This window comes from Sorghum bicolor, chromosome 3, assembly GCF_000003195.3.
Source record: "Sorghum bicolor cultivar BTx623 chromosome 3, Sorghum_bicolor_NCBIv3, whole genome shotgun sequence".
Taxonomy (NCBI): domain Eukaryota; kingdom Viridiplantae; phylum Streptophyta; class Magnoliopsida; order Poales; family Poaceae; genus Sorghum; species Sorghum bicolor.
Window position 1 is genome coordinate 62,943,157 of NC_012872.2, and position 26,229 is coordinate 62,969,385.

At 39.4% G+C, this 26,229-nt stretch overlaps 3 protein-coding genes across 8 annotated transcripts; 1 reads left to right on the plus strand and 2 right to left on the minus strand.

Annotated features, from left to right (window-relative positions):
- On the minus strand, positions 569 to 7,730 carry LOC8072082 (probable lipid-A-disaccharide synthase, mitochondrial). Of its 6 annotated transcripts, XR_002451095.1 has the most exons (9): positions 7,387 to 7,730; positions 6,033 to 6,132; positions 5,842 to 5,947; positions 5,542 to 5,762; positions 4,961 to 5,039; positions 3,778 to 4,016; positions 2,405 to 2,631; positions 1,090 to 1,453; positions 600 to 1,014 (listed from the first exon to the last, which is right to left on the minus strand). XR_002451095.1 is itself a non-coding variant. In XM_021456208.1 (8 exons), exons 2-8 carry the CDS (start codon positions 6,123 to 6,125, stop codon positions 1,228 to 1,230), a joined length of 1,191 nt encoding a protein of 396 aa, XP_021311883.1. In that variant the 5' UTR covers positions 6,126 to 6,354; positions 7,387 to 7,509; the 3' UTR covers positions 569 to 1,227. The 6 variants fall into 6 exon arrangements, 2 of the variants coding, with proteins under 2 accessions (XP_021311883.1, XP_002458499.2); XM_021456208.1 differs by having other exon boundaries at positions 569 to 1,453; positions 6,033 to 6,354; positions 7,387 to 7,509; XM_002458454.2 differs by having other exon boundaries at positions 600 to 1,453.
- LOC8075587 (GTP-binding protein TypA/BipA homolog) lies at positions 7,795 to 18,664 on the plus strand. The gene is made up of 19 exons (XM_002456321.2): positions 7,795 to 8,218; positions 9,931 to 10,005; positions 10,097 to 10,247; positions 11,102 to 11,170; positions 11,251 to 11,423; positions 12,071 to 12,208; positions 12,334 to 12,459; positions 12,637 to 12,735; positions 14,053 to 14,176; positions 14,306 to 14,369; positions 14,977 to 15,031; positions 15,114 to 15,238; positions 15,498 to 15,571; positions 16,413 to 16,462; positions 16,683 to 16,769; positions 16,851 to 16,901; positions 16,977 to 17,060; positions 17,359 to 17,409; positions 18,114 to 18,664. Exons 1-19 carry the CDS (start codon positions 7,877 to 7,879, stop codon positions 18,195 to 18,197), a joined length of 2,022 nt encoding a protein of 673 aa, XP_002456366.1. The 5' UTR covers positions 7,795 to 7,876; the 3' UTR covers positions 18,198 to 18,664.
- Positions 19,345 to 25,529, minus strand: LOC8072083 (28 kDa heat- and acid-stable phosphoprotein). The gene is made up of 8 exons (XM_002458455.2): positions 25,155 to 25,529; positions 24,274 to 24,311; positions 23,613 to 23,696; positions 23,445 to 23,528; positions 21,633 to 21,667; positions 21,051 to 21,136; positions 19,835 to 19,900; positions 19,345 to 19,584 (listed from the first exon to the last, which is right to left on the minus strand). The coding sequence occupies exons 1-8, from the start codon at positions 25,219 to 25,221 to the stop codon at positions 19,550 to 19,552; spliced, it is 495 nt and encodes a 164-aa protein (XP_002458500.1). The 5' UTR covers positions 25,222 to 25,529; the 3' UTR covers positions 19,345 to 19,549.

The following is a 26,229-nucleotide window of genomic DNA, read 5'->3' on the forward strand; positions in this document are numbered from 1 at the left end:
ACCAAGATTTCAGAAACCGGATTCCAATAGGATGCAATGCCAACTAAACACGCATGTTGGGGTTCCTAATTCCTTACCCTGAATGTCCGCTCACGGATAATTTGGTGCGTCGAGAAAGAAACATCTGACGTGATGCCTCGAGATAACCGGTGGTCATCTGGAACTTGGGGAGGACAACAGAGATGTTACCCGATCCACGAACCAAGATTGAGGTCTTGTTTAGTTCACCCAAAAAAAAAAACTTTTAAAGATTTCTCGTCACATTGAATCTTAGGGCATATGCATGAAGTATTAGATATAGACGAAAACAAAAACTAATTGCACAGTTTGTCTGTAAATCACGAGACGAATCTTTTAAGACTAATTAGTCTATAATTGGATAATATTTGTCAAATAAAAACGAAAATGCTACAGTACCAAAATCCAAAATCTTTTCGAAAAACTAAACAAGGCCTCAGTCCATTGCCCGTGTAACTGTGGCAACTTGCAAACCAAAACAAAAATTAAAAATACATTTTTTTATAGAACATTCGACGTCCATGACTCACTGTCTGCGTGACCTCAGGAGTGACGTCATCGTACCACTGGCAACGTGGGAATGCATGCTTCACCCACTTTGACAGGATTTTCTTTAAAATCTTTGACAGGAAATTTCAGTCCTACCAGTTTCCACCTCCCCATTGCCCAACATCCATATAATAACGACATGCAGACTATTACATCAGAATTCATCACCAAATTTCATGGGGGTATTTATTAGAGGATTTACCTCTCCATTTGTCAGCACAACAAAATCTTGATATGCGCTTTATTAAGAGAACTCCAGCAGCACAGCAAAACCTCGATATGCGCTTTATTAAGAGCAACTGCATCAGGGCCCTTGCCACCGCAGAGCAGAAGCTGTACAGTCTGCCTTGCCACCGCAGAAATCTTGTTCATAAAGAGTCCCACTATGCCATCTAGTCACACTCCCTGACTCCTGTTCCACCCAGGAAATTCTAACCGTAGAAGAGTCTGCACCAACCGGATGACCATCAGACCATGGCATTTAATGCACCAGAGCACATGCCTGAAATCTGTTTACGATACCATGATGTTGACCTGATACCACTTCAGAACTGGAAGCTTAAAAATAACCAGTTGCTTGTTGCCTTGCTACTCCAGTTGTGGATGAATCGCATGCATGAAACCCTGACCACATTGGTAGAACAAAAGATTCCTTAGCTTTTATTCCACCAATTTCCGGCATGCAGTGTTTTGATGTCTATCCATATAAAGCACTGTTAAAGCTGCGATCATGCTAGGAGATAGGAAGTTTGATGACAAGCCTGAGTCACCAATCTCTTCCCTTAATAAAGTATCCCGTTTCTTGATGGGTTCATAAAGAACCTTGAATACTTGGTCAGCTGATTCAATTTGAATCTGGCGGATTTGATCATTGGAAATAACCTCACTGGTTCAATCAAATGGGATAGATACCATGAGGTCCAATTCACATCGTAAAATGAAAATAAAATATTGCTAAAGAACTGGAAACACAATGTGACTACTGAAAACACAGAAGATGCAATTGTAGTAACAAGTCAAGGAGCTGAGACACCTGAATGTATGACAGGCCTATAGGCTATTGATGCCAATATTATCTTTGAAAATTTACTACTCGAGAAAATTGGTTCTGTAGCACGATAGAACATCATTTTCAGAAAATATCACTAAAAGATCTCCATCACATCAAATATCACCCAAAGAAAATACTAATCAGGAGACCTTTTCATGTTATTTTCTAAAAATGATGTTCTTTTGATGCTACAAAACCATTTTCTCCTTATTGATCTATACCCATTCATAATCAAAACCTGATCAACTATCAAAATTGGTGCTCTGCCATTTCTAATGGTTCACACTACGACATTACAAGCGGTAGGGAGCAAAACCTGTTTGTTCTATGACATGACTTATAAAAAAAAGATGGTTTAAGAAAAATAGTTCTGACATACAAAAAAATGGAAACTATAATCACTCCAATAAGAAAGCTTAACAAAAGGTAACATACCTATTGCTATTCATTTTCATAATCAATTGGGCCATAATTAATGTCAAATCCCATATTAACTTCGTAGCAAAGAACCAGAAAAAAATTATGATTCCTATCCCACATTTGTATCCTTCTATAATAGGTGGTACTCTAAGTTAGACCATGGGTGCAGAAAAGAAGGCAAAGCAACCCTCAAAATCTCAACATCTAAATATTGCATATTCCAATTCACCAGAGGAAGTGCATATCAATAGATTCAGCAACTTTAATGAGCAATTCAGTGAAGGCCCTTGATTGTGATTATTTTGGATGGAAAGATGCTCCTCTCGTACCTCTAGAAAAAAATTGTGTAGGTTAGAAACATGTTACCTTAATTTTGCAGCTAGATTCTTAGCTGTACAAGCCCGAAAAAGGATCTCAGGCACAACAGGAGAATTCAAGAGAATGTTGGGCAGAGAAATAAAGTTTATCTTTTTCCTCAAGTGGATAAAGCATTCTGTGATGAAATGAGCTTGGTAAGCTACCACACAGGGTAGTCTTGCTAGCATTAGTTCCATAACAGCTGTACCTGAAGTACATAATGCTACTCTACTAGCCTGCAAAAGGAAGCATTACCTTCTTAGTTCACTCAAGGAAATTTGCAGTAGCATCTAGCAATTAACTGCAACAACGAAGTTACGTGATGACAGTATGCACAGAGCAGACCTGGCTGCTTAAGTTACAGACACTATAAGTAAAACCGCGAACCAGGAATTTCTCATTAGCTCTATTTGTTATACTTTACTTGATTGGGTCGAGATGTAACAGATGCTAATAAGGATGAGATAATCTATAATCATACCAACATGTGTACTCCACACATCTCAAGTAGGTCCAAACTAATTGATTGTGATATACTATCTGTCCGGTTGGGTTCCAACTTCCAAGAGCTATTACTCAATCACAGCATGTGTATCTTTGAATATGTTGCAATTAACAAACCAATGATCTAACTGGTTGTAGAAAATACACATCTACTTAATTGACAAAGATTCAGGATAATGTGCTAGCCTTCTGTCCACATTGACAGAAGTAACCACTATCCATGACATGTCACTGTTCTCAGAGAGACACTGATAATAACCAGCTCTACAACTATAATTAGTTTGCTGACATAAATTGACAAAAGATTCAGGTGCCATTTTGGAATCGAACGACACATCTTCCCCTACTCATAAAAGGGAAGCTGTGTTAGAATGGTAATCTAGCAAGAATACCAGGTAGAGCCTTGTTCTCGACAATCAACGCTCAAGCACCCCATTGAAACCGCATACCATCACAGTGACAAAACACAAGGGTTGTCTCTTGTATAGAAAGAGGTTGACCTGTATATTACTTTCTGTTGTTATACTTTCTTGTGATCCAGGATTCCAGTGTCAAAATGTAGCATCTGATCTTAATAACAGAATTATTTCATAAATCACCTAAGACAAAATGGACAGAAGCATGCATAATCCACTAACTGCACTAATCAACAGTTGTCTAAATTTCTCTTTAATTTTATTCTTTTATTCCTGTGCAGCCAATAGAAATGAAACATGAAGCTTTTTGAGAATGACTGTGATAATCCAGAATTCAACTGTTAGGAAGGTATGGTTATTGGAAAGATATTCACGTCAAACAAAAAATAAAGGATAAAAACTATGTGAAATATCGTCAGAATGAAATGGAGCTTGAGAATTAAACTTCAGACGTGAGCTCACACTGAATGCATCGTATCTTTCCTTAAGCGATCCCCCGGGTATCAACACCACTGGAAAAGGTCCTGACTGAACAACCTTTTCAATATAGGTCCTCACATCTCGATGTGGAGCAACTGGGATGACTAGTGATAGTTCATTAAATGTTTGTCTTAAGTTCTGCACAGTATGCAAAAAGATAGGAAGCATTCGAACTACCTCCTGCATCCTACTTCCAGGCAACATGGTTATGATTGTGGCACCTAGCAAGGGTGTATTTTTCATTAGAAAGCAGGCATTATTAATGAATGCATTAAGACTAAGAAACATCGATACAACTCCATGGAGATGAATACATACTGAGATGATATGAACCATTATTGATGAATGCATTATTCAATGGTTTTTGCGTCACTCAAAATATAATAATATTATATATATATCATGTTTGCACATAGAACATATAGCTGACTATCATCACTTTTGAATCCACAGTAGCATGAGTTGAAATAAATGGAGGCTTCATGATGGATATAATAATATTATATATATATCATGTTTGCACATAGAACATATAGCTGACTATCATCACTTTTGAATCCACAGTAGCATGAGTTGAAATAAATGGAGGCTTCATGATGGAATATGTACTTTATTTTTTCACATTTAGTTATATCTTTCACAGTTGAGGTTGAAAATTAATATAAATGTGACCCGCAAGATGTCTAGCTGATTGGAAAGCAGTACCAAACAAGTTATTTGGAACTGGCTCCAAAAACAGAACAATTCACAATGATTGCTCCCACAGAACAAATTTAAATAAAAATTTAGCCTTGAACTTTAATCGAATTGATCAAGCTGCAATACCAACAAAATGGATTTTAATAGCTAAACAGCCTAGCACTAACTGTAGAAAGTAAGTGTGCATGCGATTACTGGCAATTAGAAACAGCAAGAGTAGTTTACATATTTGAAGTTGCATCATTATCGGACAGCAAGCTTCAGATTAGCTACTGGAAAACAGTGTGTAGTTCCTTCCAAGGTAGTAAGATTTAATTCCAAAAGACACTTCAGAAAGAACATATATGGTGCACTAATCTGATAAGTATGAGAGAAAAACAAAAGGCAGAAGGTATCCATTGACACTTACAATCTAGGATCTTGTGCATGTAAAAAGTAGTGGCAAACAAATCATGTCTATGATTACCTGGAGACAGCCCATGTTCCAGTTGGAAAGCTTCACAACTTCTCTGATACTTGGACTCGTCAGAGGACAATTCTGGTCCCTATATTTTTTTCCAGATGAGTTAAATTGTAAGTAAAAAAAGCAGTGATCCCAGGAGAGCTACAATGGATTGATCGAGTCTTGACAACTCAATTACATGATATAAACATTTCCAGTTTACAAGATCAAAATGTTGTATTTGCAATGAAATAATTTGATCCCTCGCAAATGACAAAAAATACAATATTCAGTAGTTACTGCGTATCAACGGTACATTCGATGAGCACTAATACACGACACACAGGCTTTGCACCCTCTCATCTTTAAAGCTATATTTTACCCTCAATTCACTGTAAGCCATATGACTGCATGTGACTTTCTCGGCTTAATACAAGGTCTTTATGCAAGAAAATTTTAACTGGCTACATGGAGAGAGATAAGGTATGAAAAGTGTTTGGGAAAAGATGAAAGAAAGATTTGGATAGAAAAACTTTGAATTGAATAATTCTTTAGGTTAATGGCATTGATGGCTTGATGCTGAGCTAAAGTTACACAGGTCTAACCATGTTTAGGCCAATCGCATCATCCAATAAGGGGTGGCCCACATAAGTAGCAGGCAACCCATTTAATCTGCATATTTCTTCCTCAAACGGAAGAATACAAAACATGTGGTCCACAAAATTATGCAACTTTGAGAGCCTGCTTTCACCACCTTTCCAGGCCCAGAATGATGGCGAAACATAATGAATATGCAGAGGATTTTGAACCTTCTGATTGCTTCTGCCTGGGCAACAGAAAAAATCTATTTCATATTTGCTGATGAATGAAATAATCAAGAGAAATGCTTCCATTAACACCCTTACATTTCAATTGCTTCAACAGTCGAAAAGAAAACCCCTTTGAATCAACTGTAACCACAGCATGAGGTTGAAATAACATAGCCGCATTTGCAGTATCCTCAATTTTCCTCTGCAGAATCAAAGTGAGTACAATTAATGTCAAGTGCAATGCAACATATGAACAGAAAGCAAAGGAGCACACACATATGTAGTACCTTGATACTATATATGTGCGGCAGCAGCTCCCACATGCCCATAATGGCAATTTCTTCCATAGGAAAAAGTGATTGCAAACCTTCCTTGCACATTAATGCACTACATTGACAAAAGAGTATGTACAATGGGGAAAGAAATGAAAGACCATATTTGAACAAAAACAAATGATAGGATCCACGTTCCAACTTGAAACTGGGATTGGATCAAATTGCAGATGGAGAAGCTAAACGATGCAATTATGCTGAAGAGATCATTTCATGGGTACAGGGAGCACATGATAATTTCACACTTCGCCTTCAGATATAAGAATACAGAAGATACCTAATTACAAAAATGACCTTATGAAATTTTATCAGGAAGTATGTGCATATATAAATGAGATCAGAAATTGAAGAATGATGTAAACTCAACAATAAATCTTTCTTATGATGGAGAAAAGGAAAAGAAACACAAGTTCGAATGTATGATGTTGCCTTTGATTTATTTGTGTCTTCTAATGTTCTTCATTCTCCTCTTCTAGAGAGAACAAAATGAACAAATGTTCGCTTTTCTCAAGCAAGGAGTTACACAAGTAAAGAAACCAAACCATTTGGGCCGATAGAATCAGGAAGAATGGTGACCTCATCCTAGTATCCTTAATGTGCTGAGCCTCAAAGAAATATTGTCTCAACGAGTACCACATGTCAGTATAACGTTTAACAAGAATAAATGAGAATTCAACATATTTATCCCTGCCTGAAAATTAATTAAAATGTTGCACACCTCTTATCCTGACGTTTTTCATTCACCTCTGCAAGTTTCTACGTTTCAAGTGGGAATGGATGCAACCAAACTCTATAGGCTATCCAAAAACTAGTAGTGTTTGGTTTGAGGAATGGGCTAGTCCATCATCTTCTCCTTACCTTTTTTGTTTGGTTTGTGGAATGGAATGGGTTGAAGCATCATCACCTCATTCCTTACGAGCTAATAATTAGTACTAGTGTGAGGAATGGAGTCATTCCACCAAATTTGAGGAATGGACTCACAAATCACAATGCATCACCTCCTCTAGAATGGTTTGATTCCTCAAACCAAGCACCCTATAAATGTCGCTTCTACCTTCGTTCTACTCAATAATATGGATTGTATAGCATTTATTTGACCGCAACCACAATAGCCACAATTGTTAGATGACCCCCAACGGTGCATAGGTGTGCATTGCACCAATGTGCATTGACATGAGAAATCAAATGTGTTATGTGAACCTCGGTAAAACTTCGGGAGTACTCGGTATCTAAGAACTCGAGTTTGACGTCCTAAATCTTCGACGGTACGAGGTATTGAACCAAAAGACGGACGAGGGAGAGCACATACCCGCCAACGCCAGCGAAGCGGACGGGCACAGGGGACAGCGCCCTCAGAGACGCCATGAGTCGGGAAGCGAGCGAGTCGCCAGATACCTCGCCAGCGACCACGAACACCCTGAGCTCCCCATCGCGAGCGGCAGCGTCCACAACCCTACCGTATGAGAGCGCGCGCGCGAGGGGTCTAGGCGGCCGCGCTCGCCGACGCCCCTCGGCTGCGATCCATCGCAGTAGCATCGGCCGCGTCAGAAGAAAGCGGCGCCGGACGGAGCGGAGAATGGAGAGTCGAAGCCTGGGTGGGCGACTGGGCGAAGAGCCAAGCCCAACACAAGTCTCGGCCTACCCAGCCGCGGGGGGTCTGGCGTGGGCCTTGCGCACACGTCATCTGAAAACCCGAATAAAACCCTCGAGCTGCTGCGGCGCGTGGGCTTTCCGCTCCCGACAGCGCAAAATATCACGATCCGCCCTTCCCAGACGCCGCCGCCGCCGCCGCGAACGAGATGGCGGCAGCCCTTTTGCTTCGCGGTCTCCGCTCATCGGCGAGCCGGGCACATATCCACTCTCTTTCCCACGCCTCCTCCCCGTCGGCTCTGGGGTCTTCCCTTCTACGCCGCCTCTACTCCTCTGCGGCGGCGTCAACCGCCGCCTCGCCTGCTTTCACGCCCGCCGGCGTCATGGACCCGTCCCGCATCCGCAACGTGGCAGTGATAGCCCACGTCGACCATGGGAAGACGACGCTCATGGATCGGCTTCTGCGACAGTGCGGGGCCGATATCCCCCACGAGCGCGCCATGGATTCCATCAGCCTTGAGCGCGAGCGCGGCATCACCATTGCCTCCAAGGTAGGTAACACAACTCGCAGGGCTCGTGCTTGCATGCGTGGTTAGTGAAGCTGGAGCTGGGATTCTTATCCTACTACCATTTCGTTAGGCAAGTTGCTTGCATCACCGCAATGATCTTAACATAATCCGCTTCAGAGGCCATTTTCAAATTTTGGTTTCTGTGTCCCATAATTTTGACATGCACTCCTGAGTCCTGAGTAACACTTCGACCTTTGATTGACTTCGTTGTGTTTGAATTCCAATTGGTCAGATGATGGATGTCAGCTTGTCACGAGTCACGACTGATTCAACTACTGTTTTGAAGTGTATACTGTGCTTGATGACTCATGTGATTCATTTCTACCAATTTACAAATACCTTATGCCCATTTCCATGAAAAACGAATGTAGCATTTGGCCCAATACTCTCTATTCAACATTACCCACACCCTCATGCATCATTGCAGTGATCACTTAATCCTCCCTTTTTTCGTTTGATAGCGTGAGTGGACTTTGTTAGAAATTTAGAACTTTCTTATGATATGTAGTAAGTATATCATTTATTATATGCTAGGCTACTTGTCTTCATGCAGCAAATATGAAATCCGATATGACATCGATTCACATTCTATAATCAAGGGTGACAAGTCAGTGTGACAGTGCAGCATAAAGAATTGTTAAGTTTCTATTGGAAACCACTACACTGTGTATAGAAGATTTTTGCGTAGATCATTTCTGATTCATTATTCCTCCCATGATTAACTTGCCATCTAATTTCTCTTGTTAATGTGCACACAACATATCATTTTAAATTTGTATACCTAAATTTAGTCTTTATTACCCTGCTTGTTAGAGATTTAGAGCTGAAATGACACAAAAACTGTGATGTTATCAGCACTTCAATCACAAGGGTCTCATAATTAAAATAGTAACGATCTCAAAAAGAATAATTAAAATAGTAATTAGGTATTTATCTGATATTAGGCTGTATATAGAATAGGATCTACTAACTGCTCCTTTGCATGTGGATGCTACTTAACTTGCTACTGACTGTAGGCTCAGAACATTCGTACATGATCTTGAAGTAATTGATTAACAACCATCATGCGACACTTCAATTATGTGTCTAGTAAATCAGAAATGAAGAATCTAGTTAAGAACTTAGGAAAAAAAAGATTAATTGTGTTCCAGTAGTTCTCACTAAATTGAAGTTAATAAAATAATTTCAGACTACAAAGCATTGTATTCCCTTTGTATGTATAGTAAGATGTAGCATTAATCTTCCTAAAAAAAAAAGATGTAGCATTAATCTGACCTGACCGTTTATCCAATTTAAATGGCCGTTTTACCTGTCTAAGTGGCTGTTTAGCCCGAATAATGGCTAAACAGCAAGTGACCGACTGTTTACCATTTAGGATAACACTAATGATACAAGTTTGGCATGCCAGTGAACTTATGTAATATCTCGCGTGCCAAGTTAGTTTTGATGTTTACACCACATGTGCACTCTTTCACCATATGCAAGATTGATTTGAACTAACATCTGCATAGTCTGTTTAATAAACATGCTGGACAAATCACATGGAAATCAGGTGCTCATAATCCACTCTGATTAGCATACCCTTATTTCCTATTCCTAAGTTCCTGCACTATAGTGAAGTATTGCTGTATTCCATATAGAGCATACCATATGAAACCTTAAGCAACATGCTTGCTGATGTTGGCTACTTTTAGGTTACTTCTGTCTCTTGGAAGGAAAATGAACTCAACATGGTCGATACACCTGGCCACGCTGATTTTGGTGGTGAGGTATGTGGTCCTCATATAATTTTCTATGATTTGGTCCGAAATATAGATTTTGATGTGATGTACAATATGATCATTACCAAATTTGTTGCAGGTTGAACGAGTTGTTGGAATGGTGGAAGGAGCTGTCTTGGTTGTTGATGCTGGAGAGGGACCTTTAGCACAAACTAAATTTGTGCTTTCAAAGGCTTTGAAGTATGGCTTGCGCCCAATTCTTCTCCTCAACAAGGTTGATAGGCCTTCAGGTCTGCATCATTATCAGATGTTAACGTTATTTCAGTAGTGTTTTCTGATTGCAATGTATCAGGTTAAAAACACGACGAGACCGTTTTTTCTTTACAGGGAAACCATTTTAGTGTTCATCATTTTAATTGTAATGCCATTGCACCATTGTTTGTACTAGTTTGTTCGAGTAAACTAAATGATAATAAAGAGTCTTATGGTGAGCATGCACATCTAATTTGTTAGAGCATCTCTAACCGTTTAGCAAAATTTGTTTCCCAAATCTTGTCATTTGCCAACTCCCAAAACAATATGTGAGAGAAAAAAAGATCTCATCTCCAACAGTTTGGAAAATTTCGTTTCTAAAAACCAAAAACGCGCTAACAAAACGAAGAGCCCCGCTAAGCATGAGAAGAAAGACCTATGCCAAGTACGGAGCCCGCGCGCATATTTGCGCGCTAGACAGGGAGATATGCCAAGTTAGAAAAGATGGGGAATTGAGATGCCAAACTATTGGAGAGGGTTTTTTCTCATTTTGTTAAAAAAATTATGGATGGAAAGTCATTTGCCAAACTCTTGGAGATGCTCTTACAGTAATATGACTAAATGCAGACTGTGACATCTGAAGTTAAATAGGTTGAATGATAGGTTGATTTAAATAAGGCAAGGGAAAACAAGTAGAATGTAGATGCTTTTTAAGATCCCCCCATCAGGAGCCACTAGAAATAAGTAAATTAAGATGAAATGGTTTGACCAAAACTTCTAAATATTTGTTTGTTTACCAAATTTAATTTGGAAGCTGAACTTTATGCAATCTTTTAATTAGATGAAATGATGCTATCCACAATTGTTTAACTCTCTTATGTTGCATCATCAGTTTCTGAAGAAACCTGCAATGAAGTAGAGAGCTTGGTTTTTGATCTTTTTGCAAACCTTGGTGCTACAGGTCCAGTCCTGCTCCTCAATTTGGTTTCTTTAAAGTTCTTTCTTTTCTTTCTGTGAACTTGTTTTGTTTGGATTTTGCAGAAGAACAGTTAGATTTCCCGGTTCTTTATGCGTCCGCTAAAGAGGGGTGGGCTTCCTTAACTTTCACTAAGAGCCCCCCTGATAATGCAAAGAATATGTCTTCGTTGCTGGATTCCATTGTACAGCATGTTCCTTCACCAAAAGCTGATCTTGAGGCTCCATTCCAAATGTTGGTTAGTATATACTTGAAGAACACCAAAACTTGATTTTGTTTGAGATGAGGGTTGTGTCTGCAATTTCTTTTCATTCTTTAATTCCATCCTTAGTTATGCATATGGTAGAATCACTGGCCATAGGAGATGTCCTTATTTGTATGAGTTCCACTTGATTTGCAACTAGAAGAATAAGCAGGCCTTTCATTCTTACAATATTCGCTTCGATGCCACAGTCCATGGTACCGATTTGCCATCCCATTTACTGTTCACCAGTGACCTGGATTACTGCTTGGGTTGGTACCTGGTGAGAGGACATCATAAACAAAAGGAGGTTGGCAGGATTTAGGGTAGGTGGAAGAAGACGAGGGAAGTACTGTCAAGAGGCACCCAGGATGGCTCATGGCCCACGTTCCAAGCTAGCATCCTAAAGAACACCTACCCCCATCACCCCTTGACCGTCATTTATGGCTACCATCTCCCACTACTGATCCTCAACCCAGTCGCAATATGTTTAATGTTTGCTTTCTGTTTAAATGAATGAGATTATCAGTAAAGAATAGCAGGATAAGTCCTTGCTACACCAAGAGCCTGGTCCCAGGCAGGAATGCTCCCAGTCAAACACATAAAATCTCACATTGAAGGTAGAATTCACTTTTCTTTCACAGGTTTCCATGATGGAACGTGATTTTTATCTAGGACGAATACTCACTGGGAGAGTAAGATCTGGAGTTGTCCGTGTTGGTGACAAAGTCCATGGTCTTCGCAGTACAGATGATGGAGTTCAGAAGATTGAAGATGGAAAGGTCTGTCAGAACATTGTGCCCCCTTTCCTTTCAAATTCTGATAATATTCTTTTCCTTCATTATGTGTTAATATTGTCTTACTGAAAAGCCTCAATGACTTATACACATTATACTCAATAATCTAGGTTGTCAAACTCATGAAAAAGAAAGGCACAAGTATGGTAACAGTAGAGACTGCAGGGGCTGGTGATATAATTTCAATGGCAGGATTGGCTGCTCCAGCAATTGGACATACTGTGGCAAATTCAGAGGTAGCACTACATGCTTTGATTGGCTACTTAACCTTGTCAGTTGCCTCAGATTTACTACTATCTCTGGTCATAAAAACTGTCCTTTAGGACAAGGTTTGATCAAACCATAAAAAGTACAAGCATCAATAACACTTAATTATTTAGTTTGGAAACATGTAAAGTGGTTGCTATTTTTAGGTATTGACTGCTCTGCCTACAATTGAGTTGGATCCTCCCACAATATCCATGACATTTGGTGTGAATGATTCACCGTTGGCTGGCCGGGATGGCACTCATGTAAGTACCAAATAACTTCCCTCTACATCATACTTGGTGTTCTTATTATTTTTATTTTCTTCCGATCAAACCTTAGTCTTTCCATTGGATTTTGTGAACAGAAGATTAAAGGGCTTGCACACTTGTGAGAACAAGAGTATGATATATGAGATAAAACAAGATTTCACCTTATTTTTATCACATGAACAAAATTACAAAATCAACTGTGATTTAATATTTGATTTATGATTACCTTGAGTCCCCTGAAAGTTGTTACAGAACAATAAATGTACCTTATATTTTGATTGACAAATCAAGTTCATGATGTGGATAGCTTGCATGGAGAGAGAAACATGCAGTGGGGTTCGCAAATATAAGATATAAAGATATAGATTTGCTCCACCCCTTTACTTAAACTACTAATCAGAACGTAATTTCTGTCATTGTTATGGACGTGGGCCTTGGCCTTGAGGAACAGCAGGATGCACAATAGAAGCAGTGCACCAGCCAGCCAACAGAAGCTTTCATCCAGGAACTATGTTAGTCACATTAGTTAGTGGTTAACTTGTTAGTTTGTTAGATGTGCATATCCATCTGTTAGCCTTATCAATCTGTTAGCAGGTGTGCTTGTCTCTACATAAAGAGCACACCATCTCCTTTGTAAACCAAGCAAGAACCCAAAAGCAGTCAGAGCCTCTAGAGGGAGGGAAACTAGCCAGTTCTTTGTGCTATACTGCTATCCCTCTACCCCAACCGAATCCATATGAGTCATTAATTTGATAACTAAGTCAAGACTTAATGATGCTTCTTGTTGTCATTTCCTAAAAGGAACACCAATGATCAGCCATTCAGCCTCATTTGGTTAAAGGCATAGATCCAGTAAGAGCTATTATTGGACCAGTTCGCGTGTTGTTCAGTACCATACCAACTAAACATGGACAGATGGACTGGACTGAACTTGATTAAATGTATAGGATGACATTCTAGTATGTCATTTTTAAAGCTAGGAATATAAAATTTGTATTCGCTAACAGCGTGTTTGGTTCATGGATTGAGTTTTATCTGACACAAGTTAGTCCAGCATGCAACTAGAATGGGTCCATCTATCATTTTCTCAGAATGGATCCATTCTGCCGAATCACCTAGCTGTTGTTGGCTTGCGGGAGCACTGTGCAGAGTGTCTTTGTGACTGATGAGTTCAGCTCGCGCTGCAAACCAAACAGCTCGGGTTCAGTTTCTGGTTCTGATGATTCCACAGAGTCATCACGCAAACCAAACACGCTATAAAGGAACACAAAAACAACTGCTGATATGGCTTTACTTCCTATAATTTTGCAGCTAACTGGAGCAAAAATTGGTAACCGCCTGATGGCAGAGGCAGAAACGAATTTGGCTATTAATGTTCTCCCTGGACCATTATCAGAATCTTATGAAGTTCAAGGAAGAGGAGAGCTTCAGTTAGGTCTGGATTGTTGATGAAACCCCACCTATTCTACTGTATAACTGAACTTAAGTTAACTCTTTGGAAGTTCCTCATACTTTATTTAATGTGTAATCAAGAATACAAAATGATGATCTGTGTATGTTCCAGGAATATTAATCGAAAACATGCGGCGTGAGGGATTTGAGCTTTCGGTTTCACCTCCAAAAGTGATGTGAGTCGCAATTTTTCACATAATAGCAAACTATACTCTCTCTGATTGCAAATATAGAACATTTAGGACATTGGCATGGTCTATAATATGACACTTCAACTTACAATTATTGTCAAGTTATACTATTTAATTTAAAATAGAGTTATGTATTATGAAAGTATTTTCTATGATGAATCTAGTGACATCCATGTGTTATCAATTTATTTAACTTTTCATGCATTGATGGATCAGATCAAAGAAGTTTGACTTGATTAGAATCTTAAATAACCTACATTTCGAATTGGAGTAGCTCGATATCTATTTCTATGTTAGGTTTCTATAGTAGATTATGTGCTTCAAAAAGGTCAGCTTTCCTTTCCTTGCTGAGCTTCTTTGGCTAAGTTTGAGTTCCCTTTCTCGCCCTTCTCAGGCTCTGTAAAGTTTTTCTGTTGTCTGTTTTGTTTTCCTCTATTACTTTGTACAGTTGTTTCTTATTTTTAACAAAATTCTTACAGTGGGGGCCTCCCCTGCTGTATTTATGGTAAAAAAAGTAATTCCTTTTTATGGCATGGACCTTCATGTGTGAGCAATTTGCAGCTAGCATATTCATTTGTTTTCCTTGAAATAGGTATAAAACAGAGTGTGGTCAAAGGTTGGAGCCTATTGAAGAAGTGACTGTTGAGGTATAAGAAACTGTGGTTGAATCACCTAATTTATCCTTGTTTTCTTCTAATATTAATTCTCAATACGAATGAGATATTCTAGGTGGATGAAGAGCATGTGGGATTCGTCTTGGAAACCATTACACACAGGAAGGGTGAAGTAGTTGACATGGGCCCAGTTCCTGGGACAACTGGAAGAACTCGAATCTTCATGACCTGTCCATCTAGGTCAGTAGTTGCTATCTTGTGCTAATGATTGGTTACAGCATAGAACCTAGAAAAACATGTGTTGTATTTGCTGAATAACTGTCTTTAGACTATGCCTGAGTTGTTCATGCTTGTATTTATATGGAATACCTATCCGCCTGTTCCCAGCAGGGTTTACTGCATAACCAATCAGTGTGGGATTCCAGAGTTTCTTTTTCCTTCTGTGGAGTATTGACCAGTTCTGTTATCGTAGTATCAAATGATCTATTGTGGAATGCAGGGGTTTGGTGGGTGTCAAAGGAATTTTCAGCAGTTTTACACGTGGAACTGGATTTATGCACCGTGCTTTCCAGGGTATGATGCTATATTTTAATGATAATTCAATTCAGTGCTAGCTCACATTCAAGTCAGTAACTTTGCTAGAACTTGAAATTACTTTCATCTGAACATGGAGGCAAATAATGAACTGGCTTGCCAGTTTAGTCAGGTTTTAATGATATGTGAGCGCTTAGCAGAGATGTTATTTTTGTGTAGTTAATGTTCTATTGTTCATTGAAAGGCGTAAGTCAGAGATTAAACATAACCTCTGAATGATGAATGAAGATAAATGATCTTATAAGTTGAACATAACTATTAAATGGGGAGGACCCAAATTTACCCTTTTTGGAACTTTGCGGTGAAGTGGTAGAGTCTCTCCACAAGATTAAACAAAAGTATCCCACACCCACCATGTGTGGGAGCTTTCAACACTGGATACACACTTTTATGTAACTATAGCTTGCTAGATTTAAGCATTTGTGAATCATGTCACTCTCTTTATCATGGCTAGATGGTAATTGCCCTTATATTTACACGAGCAGCGCAGGTTGTAAATCAATAACATGATGTTAGTTGTGACATAAGATGAGCAACATTGACTGCTTTGTTTGGCCATTAAGTTCAAATTCATTTGTACCTTCTGCAATGTGTGCCTGAGTCATATCGCATTAATTTGTTTGCATGAGCAAATCGGGTCATTATCATATGAAAATCTGGATGCTGTGGGTGTGTGGGTTTGTAAGGGCTTTTACCCCTTCTTCTTTTTTTAATATAGTGGCCCAGCTCTCCTGCGTATTCAAAACAATTGAGTCTTACTAATTGCTGAGGACTAACTACAGTTAACGGTTATTTGACGTGTGGTTTCCTGTGATTGCAGCATATGCTAAATACAGAGGTCCACTAGGCAGTGTCAGAAAGGGAGTTCTGGTAGAGCCATTTTCTTCAACTTCATAATTTTCTATTCTATCATGTCCTCTTTGTTTGCCAAACATGTGTTCATAGAATTAGAAAGCTAATGAGATACTCCGATAGCAAAAATTTTTGCACAACTGAACAAAAGGGGTCCTGTAGAATGTTGAATAAAAACAAGCCTAAATGTCACTGTGCTGTTCAACTCTGACTCAAATTTCTCTATGTTCATATATAGATATCTGTTGGTAAGGGACTTATCACTTCACATGCCCTTATGAGTTTAGAAGCTCGTGGGATTCTCTTTGTATCTCCTGGAATGGAGGTAACTATAGTATATTTTATTGTGAGCTATTATTTTGGGTAAGAGTTGTACTAACCCCTCTTTCTTCCTCCTGTTTGAAAGGCATATGAAGGCATGATAGTTGGTGAGCACTCACGTGACAGTGATCTTGAGGTAAGATGATTAAATACAAATCATGGCCTATTTCTTTTTCTCTTTGCATACTTGAAATCAATGCCCCTTTGGCAGGTGAATCCTGTGAGAACTAAAGAACTTACAAACATCCGTGCCCCTGGAAAGGATGAAAATGTTCGTTTGTCTCCACCTCGATTGGTATGTTTTTTTTCGCCCTTTTACTGAGATATCATGAGAGATGGTGTTTCTTTTCTTCTAAAGGAAACACAATACTGGAATGCCTGATCAATTGATTATTGTCCACTTTCAATTGATCAGCCATGCAAATTCTAGAACCTATTATTGCCATATGATATTATGTTCACACATTGGGGTTCGAGATCTGATGAGAGCAGAGGAAAAATGAGGCTTGCTTTTTTCATTTGTTTGGTTGGTGAAAAGTTTAGCATTGCTCTAGCTATCACAAAATCTTAAAAGAAATTATTGAACCATGCAGATGAGTTTGGAAGAGGCAATTGGATATGTTGCTGCAGATGAGCTTATTGAGGCAAGTATCATGTTCTTAATTCTTGAAACAAAGAATCCTATAGAAATTTTAGCTTTTGATTCTATTTCGTAAGGACTGAAACAAATGTACATGGGCATTTCATTCTTCTACAGCCACCACGTCTTGTTCCAATTCTTATTTCTTGGGTGGTCTCTATAGATCAGAAATCAGATATCCTCCCGGTAACGTTAGTTTCTGGAAGGTTTAGTGTGTGTTATTGACAATATTGGACACACTAAATCTCTAAACCAAATGGAGATCCTGCAGCCTAGGGTATAATGCAGTATTATTTCTGTGCGGCTATGCAAAATGATCTCTTACAGCCAGATAGGGTGTGATGTCACCATTATCAGATGGTGGAAATGAGTGGGCACATCAATCGGTGTTACAATTACATACATGTATACAATAGTCAGTGCTAAAACGAAGAAAATATTCAATAAGCTCGTTCATTCATTTTGGAATTAATAGAAGGTAGGTTTGTTTCTTTAACAAAATTATCATCTGCAGTATGTTGCTAGTTTAGTTTTGGTGATTCCTTGAAAGTGCAGGTGAGTCCAAAGAGGAAATCTAATTTGCTGGAGTAACACACCTAGTCTTTATTAAAGAAAGGAGTTCTCTTATTACTCAATTTACAATTTTGTTCCTGAAGCAACTGGCATTTAGTATCAATCTTCTTTATATTGACATTTGAGCCTCATCAGGTTACTCCCAAGGTTATACGTCTTCGGAAGAAGTACTTGGATTCCACTAAACGTAAGATGATGAAAAACAAGCCCATGGATTAAAACTCCAGAGACACCAAATTACATCAAGCACTGCCAGTACTACTGTATAAGTTATCATCCAAAAGACAGCACTTATGTATAGGTTGGTGTTCAATGTTGAAGAGCAACCAAAGTTCTTCACCAGATGACACATTTTGCCAGCAGTTTCGCCCAGGTTTTAGGTTCACACAGGGTTGGAATGATGTTTCATGTGGTTGGGTACTAACAGAATAAGCCCATCATCGCAGCTACTGGAGGCAGGATCCACGCCGTAAGGTGGTTGTATCTATTTATAACCTTTTTAACGGTGATATTTTAAACACCCATAGATATACCTTTGAAGGGTGTATTATTCTTTGGAAGTTCAAGAAATGAAAGTGAAAGAAAGGCAGGCCTAGGTGTTTTGTTTGAACCGGCGTCTTTGTTGACAATTTTATGAGCATGTGTTATTAGTGAGAAATCCAAAGGAAACAAATAAATTTTTAACCTATAGCGTTGTTGCACCAGCATTGATCAATATAGCGTTGTTGCGATTGACCATTTTTTTCCCTTTCTCTTTTTAATTATTTGGTTTGTGATGGTGTTCTCAAACCGTTTGTTTTTATCCTGTAACTTACCATAATCAGCAAACTCATAGGTCCACTTTGGTTTTCATTTAAAAAGTGTTTGATTTGTCTTTTGATTTGTAGAAATTCATCACATGCTTAATTGGGTTTATTGATGTGGATTGGCAAGCGAAAGCAATCTCGCATCTGCTTTCTGCTGAGGCCTGAGTGTTAGTTTTGCTCCGAGCGGCGAGTGGCAGGTCGGACGCCAACAAATTTGCTTCCATTTCTAGCTCTGGGCCTTAATTCCTTGCTCCAAGCGGTCTGTTGCAGACTTTTACAGTGCACATTGCAAATTTGCAATATGTAACATTCATTGTTGATGCTGGGCAGCAGCAGCAACATACGTTGTGGTTTGCAATGCCGCGCGGATCAACCGTTAGCTATTGGGGTAGGACAGAACGTCACGTCCAAACAGTCACACCACCCGCCATTATTTTGTACAGTAAGTTGCGACTTTTATTTATTTGTTGATTCTTGCTTCGCTGCAAAACAGTCGGACCAACGATCATTTTCACCAGTATCGACCGGATAGGGGGGTAAAAATAAAGAAGAGGAGCCAATTTCGCACAAGCTGATCATACTACTTTTCAATTTTGCCAAGCTCAAGTTTATAGGAAGCCACGACCACAAGACCACGTTACTGCTGTCAATGCATATTTTATGGAAATATAGAATAGAGACTGGGTTTATAAAAAGAAGATAACTGATGCATTTAGAAATAAATATGCAACGCCTTCGTGGACTCGTGGTCCATGATTATTGCTGTTACTTCCGTGCTTCGGACTTCCTCTGCTCCTTGGCTGCCATAAACAAAATAAAATTCAGTGCGTGCCATAATCAACAAACAAATGAATTTATTATATGCTGACTGAGAATACCAAGATTTTGTTGAGCTCAAGAAATATGCGATACGAGCCAATGTAAAGTGCATTGTACAAGACAAAGTTACCACATGTTTTTGGAGAAATTAAACGTAAATATCCATATAAAACTTACAAGCATGAGGTCAAACAGAAACATGCATGGAGCAAGATAAAGAAAGGGATATACCAGCTTTCTCCTCTTCGCGTTTCTTTGCAGCATCAGCCCTTTGCTGTCTTATTAAAGCAAGACGTTCTGCATCCAGAAAATTATAAGGTTTATGGCTGTTTGAAGTTCAGGAGCAGTGTCTCAATACTGACACAAACTAACAATAACATTTGATGAGATTGCACGCATTCAGACAATTTATATCAGCTATGAACTCCCAAGAGCTGCGCTTGAATTAGCAGGAAAAAATTGAATGGCAGGTGTGCATCTTAGCTTCAAAATTGTTTCGTACTCTTGGGAGTTCATAATTCCAGGAGTACATGAGAAGGTAACCATCATATTCCACAATTGCAGAACATCTACGTGGAAAATACTTTAATTCATAAGTTAAATTTGAGTGGAAATTCAGCAGTGAATGCAGCAAGGAAGTCTGCAGATAACCATAAAACCACTACCAAAATGCAACAAATTTAAAATGCAGACTGAGAATGCTCAAAACTTAAATAGAAGTAAGATCTAATAGGCTGTGCTTAAAAATAAGGTAATATCATTGTGTGATTGTCTATTTCATTAGTCTGCAGATAACCATAAAACCACTACCAAAATGCAACAAATTTAAAATGCAGACTGAGAATGCTCAAAACTTAAATAGAAGTAAGATCTAATAGGCTGTGCTTAAAATTAAGGTAATATCATTGTGTGATTGTCTATTTCATTAGTAATTTAGCATTGATCCTTTTACCTGTATGTCTTGCACAATCGGCATCGTGAACAGTTTTAACACTAGTCATGGCTAGCTTCAGCTAGATGTTGATTTTAGGCCCTGTTTAGTTCCCAAAAAATTTATTTTCATCCCATCACATGAAATCTTTGGACGCATGCATGGAGCATTAAATATAGATTAAAAAATAACTAATTGCACAGTTTGCATGTAATTTACGAGACAAATCTTTTGAGCCTAATTAGTCCATGATTGAACACTAATTACCAAATAAAACAAAATGCTACAGTAGCCAAATCCAAAAAAATCCACAAACCAAACAAGGCCTTGTTCAAATTATTTTACTAGTACCTTGTATCAGGCTACCTCCTTCAATGTAATATATGTTTTTTACAAAACAAAATGGAAACTGTGTTGATACTTCCAGAAGCAGGCTGAGACTACAGGTTGCTCTGGTCTTGTGCATTTTAGAAATACAAAACCATAACAGTACAACAAGTGCAATAGAGTTCTCACCCAAATCTTTCCGTGCTTGTTCTGTTTTTCCTTGCTCTTGAAGCTTCATATAACGTTCGTGAGCTTTTTGTTTCTCAAGCTCCTCTCTACAGAATGAACATGATAACATGTAAATAGAGTCAATGTATAAGAACACATTTAAAGATAGTAAGCTCCTCCCGACCACCCATCAATGGCCCGTTCTCAGTAATAGGTGAAATATTAACATCAAGAATATGTTTATGCCAAGACAGACAAATGCCTAGGTAGTGAGATAAAACAAACAAGACAACTTAGAGAGGTGATGTCTTGCAATTCATGAGCATGTAACATCATTTGCAAGTGTGTGGCAATTTGGCACAAAAGCAAAAGGCTGTCCTGTAACATTTTTCTGTGATCCATTGCATATTTTATTGTTTTACGGCAATTGCATATTTTATTTCTGCGCTGCTCGCAGGCTTTAGTAAGCAGTTTTCCTCATGCCAAATGACATTAGAAAGAAATAGGTATAACATGGAAAATGAACTGCAACAATCAAAACTGGAATTTATTGTCAGTCGAAAAATAAGACAATGGCACATTTTTTAGGTCAAATAAGTGCACCTTTCACGCCTTGAGAGTTCAGTTGTCTTCCCAAGCTGTAAAATGAATGCTTAGTTAGCTGGGCATATGGTAAAAGATGATTCAACTAATAGAGTATGACAAAGTAATGGAACAAAAATGCTAACAACATCATTTAGCATGGATACATCAGGTCACCCGCGGATCCTGTATAGATACATATCCGATACAGATATGCGTCGGATACAGCATGGAGACGTCTCCGTGGAGTATTGGCGAAAAAATAAGTAATGGAATTTCAGATACATGGACGGAGACGTGTTGAGGTGTATTTTTTCCTCAAATTCATAGGAGACCTGTGTATCGCATTAAGAAGAGAACTTGAAAGTACAAAGCACCCAAAAACATACACTATACCCACGCACAGATGCACATGTTAGAGAGCTACAGTCATGCCCGTTTCTTCAAAGAACACGATCCGATCTGACAGCTAAGCAAACCTTCTACCTGGCTGCTACCTCCAACCGGGCTAGCCCCTTGGCGCCAGCAATGCACCAAAGTTGAGCCTCCTCAAGGATATTTCTAACCACGAGTTGTATGTTGGGGATAGCTCCATTAAACACAGTCGTCCAAAGTTTCCAGAGAATCCAAGCACTGAGGGTATTCAGCGAATTCAAGACACGCTTGACGTCCTCAGCGAAGATAACAATGATACATATCCACCATTTAAAGAATTCAAGCCACGTATTTACGTGTTTTGTGGATAAGGCCCGGTCCAGTAGGGGCACTGTGACCCTCGAATCACGCGCACACCACGCCACAGCGAGCCAGGCAGCCAACATGAACGTGCACGCCGCCGCCTGCCCAACTTCCTGTTCGCCTAGCTGTCCCGCCCGTCCCCGCCCACAAGATCAAGCACTAGCAGCATGCTCGAGCAGGCAGCAGCTGCGGCAATGCACACCGCCAATTTGTGGATGCCTCACGCACATGGCGCTGCGACGAGCTTCACCACCTGCTGGTGGTAAATCGATGGTGAGCCGGCCACCACGAGTTAGTGGTGATTTCTTCCCTGCTTCCTCTCCTCTCTTGTAGCCACTTCCTATCCCGCCCCCGCCCGCCTTCCCCGTTTCAAATTACTGTAGACTTGTTGCTTAAAAATGATGTCAGAATAATCCCGTCTGGAACTGGAGTTGAAAGGGGAAAGGAATTGGATCAGTGATTTACTCATCTCCTCCAAGCCTGAAAGATCTTAAAAAGCGACGTACTTAGTTCAATCCTCCCTCGATTTGAAAATTCTACTTCTGCACTAAGCACTTATATGTTCTCATTTGGATTTTGCAAGTTTGGCTTTGAGAATTGGACCGATATGCTGGGCAGAACATCACAATAGCAAGCATGAAAGGAATTTCAAGTTACTGCTTTTAGAATTTTAGTATGCATTATTATTTATTTATTAAAAACAATAAAATATATCCGCGCATTGTTTTTTAGATAAATACCGTATCCGCATATCCATATCCACCCGATACTGATACTTATATCCGTATCAGTGCTGCATTGCAATTAGCTAGACATGGCAAAATAATTGTGGGAGTAAATTCCAGCAGGATAACATCATAAACACATTGTAGAATAATTCGCAAAACACGTGCACACACACATTGTAGAAGAACAAATTTCATAGACAAGTAGATACCAAGGGATGTTCCTCCTTCACTATACAAGATTAAAAATAACGACAATGCATTTGTATACCATTATGGCTATGACAACATACGGAAGAAAAAACTGGGCAACTGCGGTGTTATTGATATTAAGATTAAACAAAGATGCAACCAGTAGTCAGCAACTTACATCAACTTCCTTGGCCTTTATATTCTTGGCTTTCACTAAGTTTGGATTTTCAATCTGAATAATACCCTCAGTACCTTTATGTTTCTGGGAATATCAAGGTAGCATATCAGATCATTACGAATGAAGCATGCACATGGGTATAAGCTAGCTGGATCGGAAAGTCCTTACAGGTTTGTCGTCAGACTCGTCTTCAGATTCTTCCTCCTCGGATTCTTCTCTTTCTTCATGTTCCTCCTCTTCCTCTTCCTCCTTCTATTTAATTTTTAAAACAAACCAACTATTATAGCAAGAACATATAAGCCACAGTCAAATTTGCAGCTAGGTCATGTCCAAATAGATGAGTTTTTTATTAATTACGTATGCCTAGCTGATGAAAGTTTTACAATGACATTGATTAATGGAACCAATTTATCATGATTTTTTTATTGTATGCATTGCATGAATTATATTGAGCAAAGCAATAGCTAAATTATGCTAGCACCATCAGAGTTTTTTAAAAAGGCTCAACGACAAAGAATGGATAATGCTTTTGGAACAGTATGATCGCCAAGCTAAATTTTAATTGCAATAAGGGCATAGCACAAATCTTCCACAGTCCACGCCAACATAATTACTCCACAAAATTATAAAATCTCTGTACCCATTCTAGAAAGTGATCTTCCATGGGGCAACATGAAATATGAATTGGAGAAATCAATAGCTGTATTTAATATTATCCAAAGCAAGTGATGAAGAAATCCATTTTGACTTGTAGGAGTGCAAAAGGGTCACAGGGAATAAAAGTAGCACTCATCATGTGGATGGTACTGATTGCATGACTAGTACAGACCTTCTTAAAGGTGCGTGGGCGGCCTGAAGTACCAGCAGCTGCAATTATTTGGAGGGTAAAAAATATTATCAGAAACAAGCCCAAAAAAGATGCTCTTAGTAGTACAACCACACAAAGTAACCATCCATATCCCCAGCCCCAGGTAGAAATTAACAAAACAAGAAGAGGCTGAGGGCGTGTTTGCTTTGCAGCATGGGAAATATGCCTGCACCAGGTAAAGATCTCAGGTGTCCATTTTCCTATGCCTGTGGTTAAGCGAGCTGCCTGACTAAGCTTGCCCAGGCCAATATAACAACCAAACAAGCCCTAAGTGTAGCATTTCCTTCCTGTATCCGGCCTCTAACAAGCTTTATCTGATGCCAGATACAGAGTGCTAATTGATTTATCACTGCGTTTAAACTTCACACAAACCCTTTTTGGTGAAGATCTCTGACAGTGAAGGAGAAATAAAGCTACATCTGAATCAAGAGCAGAATAGTATCAAGTTGTCCTACTGCATCATTATTGGATGAATAAAAGCAACTAAACCTTTTTTGAAACACAAATATGAACCAAACTGCACGTGCAAGCAGATAACTCGGCCTCTAAATCGAACAAATAGATCAACAAATCATCGTTCCTCCTACGACCCGAGACACCATCGAATCACATGGAAACCTCGCGGCACAGACTAAAAGCAGGAATCTAAGCGGCAACTCGCAGCAAGCTACTTCTAGACGGTTTGAATTCTGCTCGGCCACGCAAAACTGGTCAAGAACTAGCTCACCCCGGAATTAACAGATCAATCAGACGCCTAGGCTCACCGTGGCACGCTCCAGACATGAAATCGAATTCGACCTACAAACGGAACCAGACGGGAAGGGGGGCGGGCGCGTCGTTACCGATCTCCTCGGGCGTGGAAAAGTTGCGGCGGCCGGTGGGCTTTCCCTTGAACTTTCCCCTCCCCATAGCGGCGCCGGCGGCGGGCGACGAGGCTGGTGCAGACTAGAGAGCGAGCTGGAAGGAGCGGAGGAGGGCTCTCGCCTAGGTTGCACGCTGGGTGGGCACTGACTGAACCGCGGAAAGGAATCGGAAACCCTACCGCATTTACACTGGTGGGCTGGGAATCGCGGGGTGGGGGATGGAGGAATTCGGCGGTTCGGCCCTCCAGACTCGAGAGCCCGCCAAACGGTGCGGTGCGACCTGCCAGATACGAGCGACCGCGCCGCCGCGCGCTATGGAGCCACAAAATGGGTCGCTAGCACGCCAACACGTGCGCTGAGAGCTTCAGTCGTGTATATTTTTTATAGAGCTTCAGTCGTGTATAAGGCCTTGTTTAGTCATATCTAAAATCAAAAAACTTTTTAAGATTTTTCTGTCATATCAAATTTTACAATATATATACCTAGAACATTGTGGTTTTATTTGGTTCCTCTTGTTAAATTGTAGCCAACTAAACTTTAGTCACTTTAGTAACTAAACTTTCAAACACACTAACTAAAAAAGAGATAAAATAGTTTAGTCTCACTAGTCACCTAATAATAGCTAAAATAATTTTAGCTGACTAAAATTTAGTAAGAAGAACCAAACAGGGTCTAAATATATATTAGTAAAAATAACTAATTATACAATTTATCTATAATTTGGGAGACGAACCTTCTGAATTTGATTAGTCCATGGTTGGACAATAATTGTCAAATACAAACAAAAGTGCTACAATACCCAAAAAGTTTTCACCAGTATAGGATGCAATTTTAGGAACAGAGCCTCAAAGGATGCAACTTTAAAACCTTATATAAATCCAAAGGGTAAAGTTTAATGGTGTTATATCGGCCTTTACATTATGGTGTCACATTAAGTGTTCGAATAGTAATAATAAAATAAAGTACAGAAATTCTCAGTACTTCGTGAGATAGATTTATTAAACCTAATTACACCGATATATACTCTCCTCGCCCTAGAATGACAAAGAGCATT

Bases quoted from the DNA above. Each gene is read 5' to 3' on its own strand.
- LOC8072082 (XM_002458454.2), bottom strand. From the start codon at position 7,613: ATGCTACTGCGATGGATCGCAGCCGAGGGGCGTCGGCGAGCGCGGCCG. The intron at 6,133-7,386 runs GTATGTGCTCTC...TTGTCAATGTAG, and splicing joins CGCTTCGCTGGCGTTGGCGG to TGCATTAATGTGCAAGGAAG. The intron at 2,632-3,777 runs GTGAGCTCACGT...TTCCTTTTGCAG, and splicing joins AAAGATACGATGCATTCAGT to GCTAGTAGAGTAGCATTATG.
- LOC8075587 (XM_002456321.2), top strand. From the start codon at position 7,877: ATGGCGGCAGCCCTTTTGCTTCGCGGTCTCCGCTCATCGGCGAGCCGG. The intron at 16,902-16,976 runs GTAAGATGATTA...CCCCTTTGGCAG, and splicing joins CACGTGACAGTGATCTTGAG to GTGAATCCTGTGAGAACTAA. The intron at 17,061-17,358 runs GTATGTTTTTTT...TGAACCATGCAG, and splicing joins GTTTGTCTCCACCTCGATTG to ATGAGTTTGGAAGAGGCAAT.
- LOC8072083 (XM_002458455.2), bottom strand. From the start codon at position 25,221: ATGGGGAGGGGAAAGTTCAAGGGAAAGCCCACCGGCCGCCGCAACTTT. The intron at 24,312-25,154 runs GTAACGACGCGC...AAATAATTGCAG, and splicing joins TTCCACGCCCGAGGAGATCG to CTGCTGGTACTTCAGGCCGC. The intron at 21,137-21,632 runs GTGCACTTATTT...TTCATTCTGTAG, and splicing joins GAACTCTCAAGGCGTGAAAG to AGAGGAGCTTGAGAAACAAA.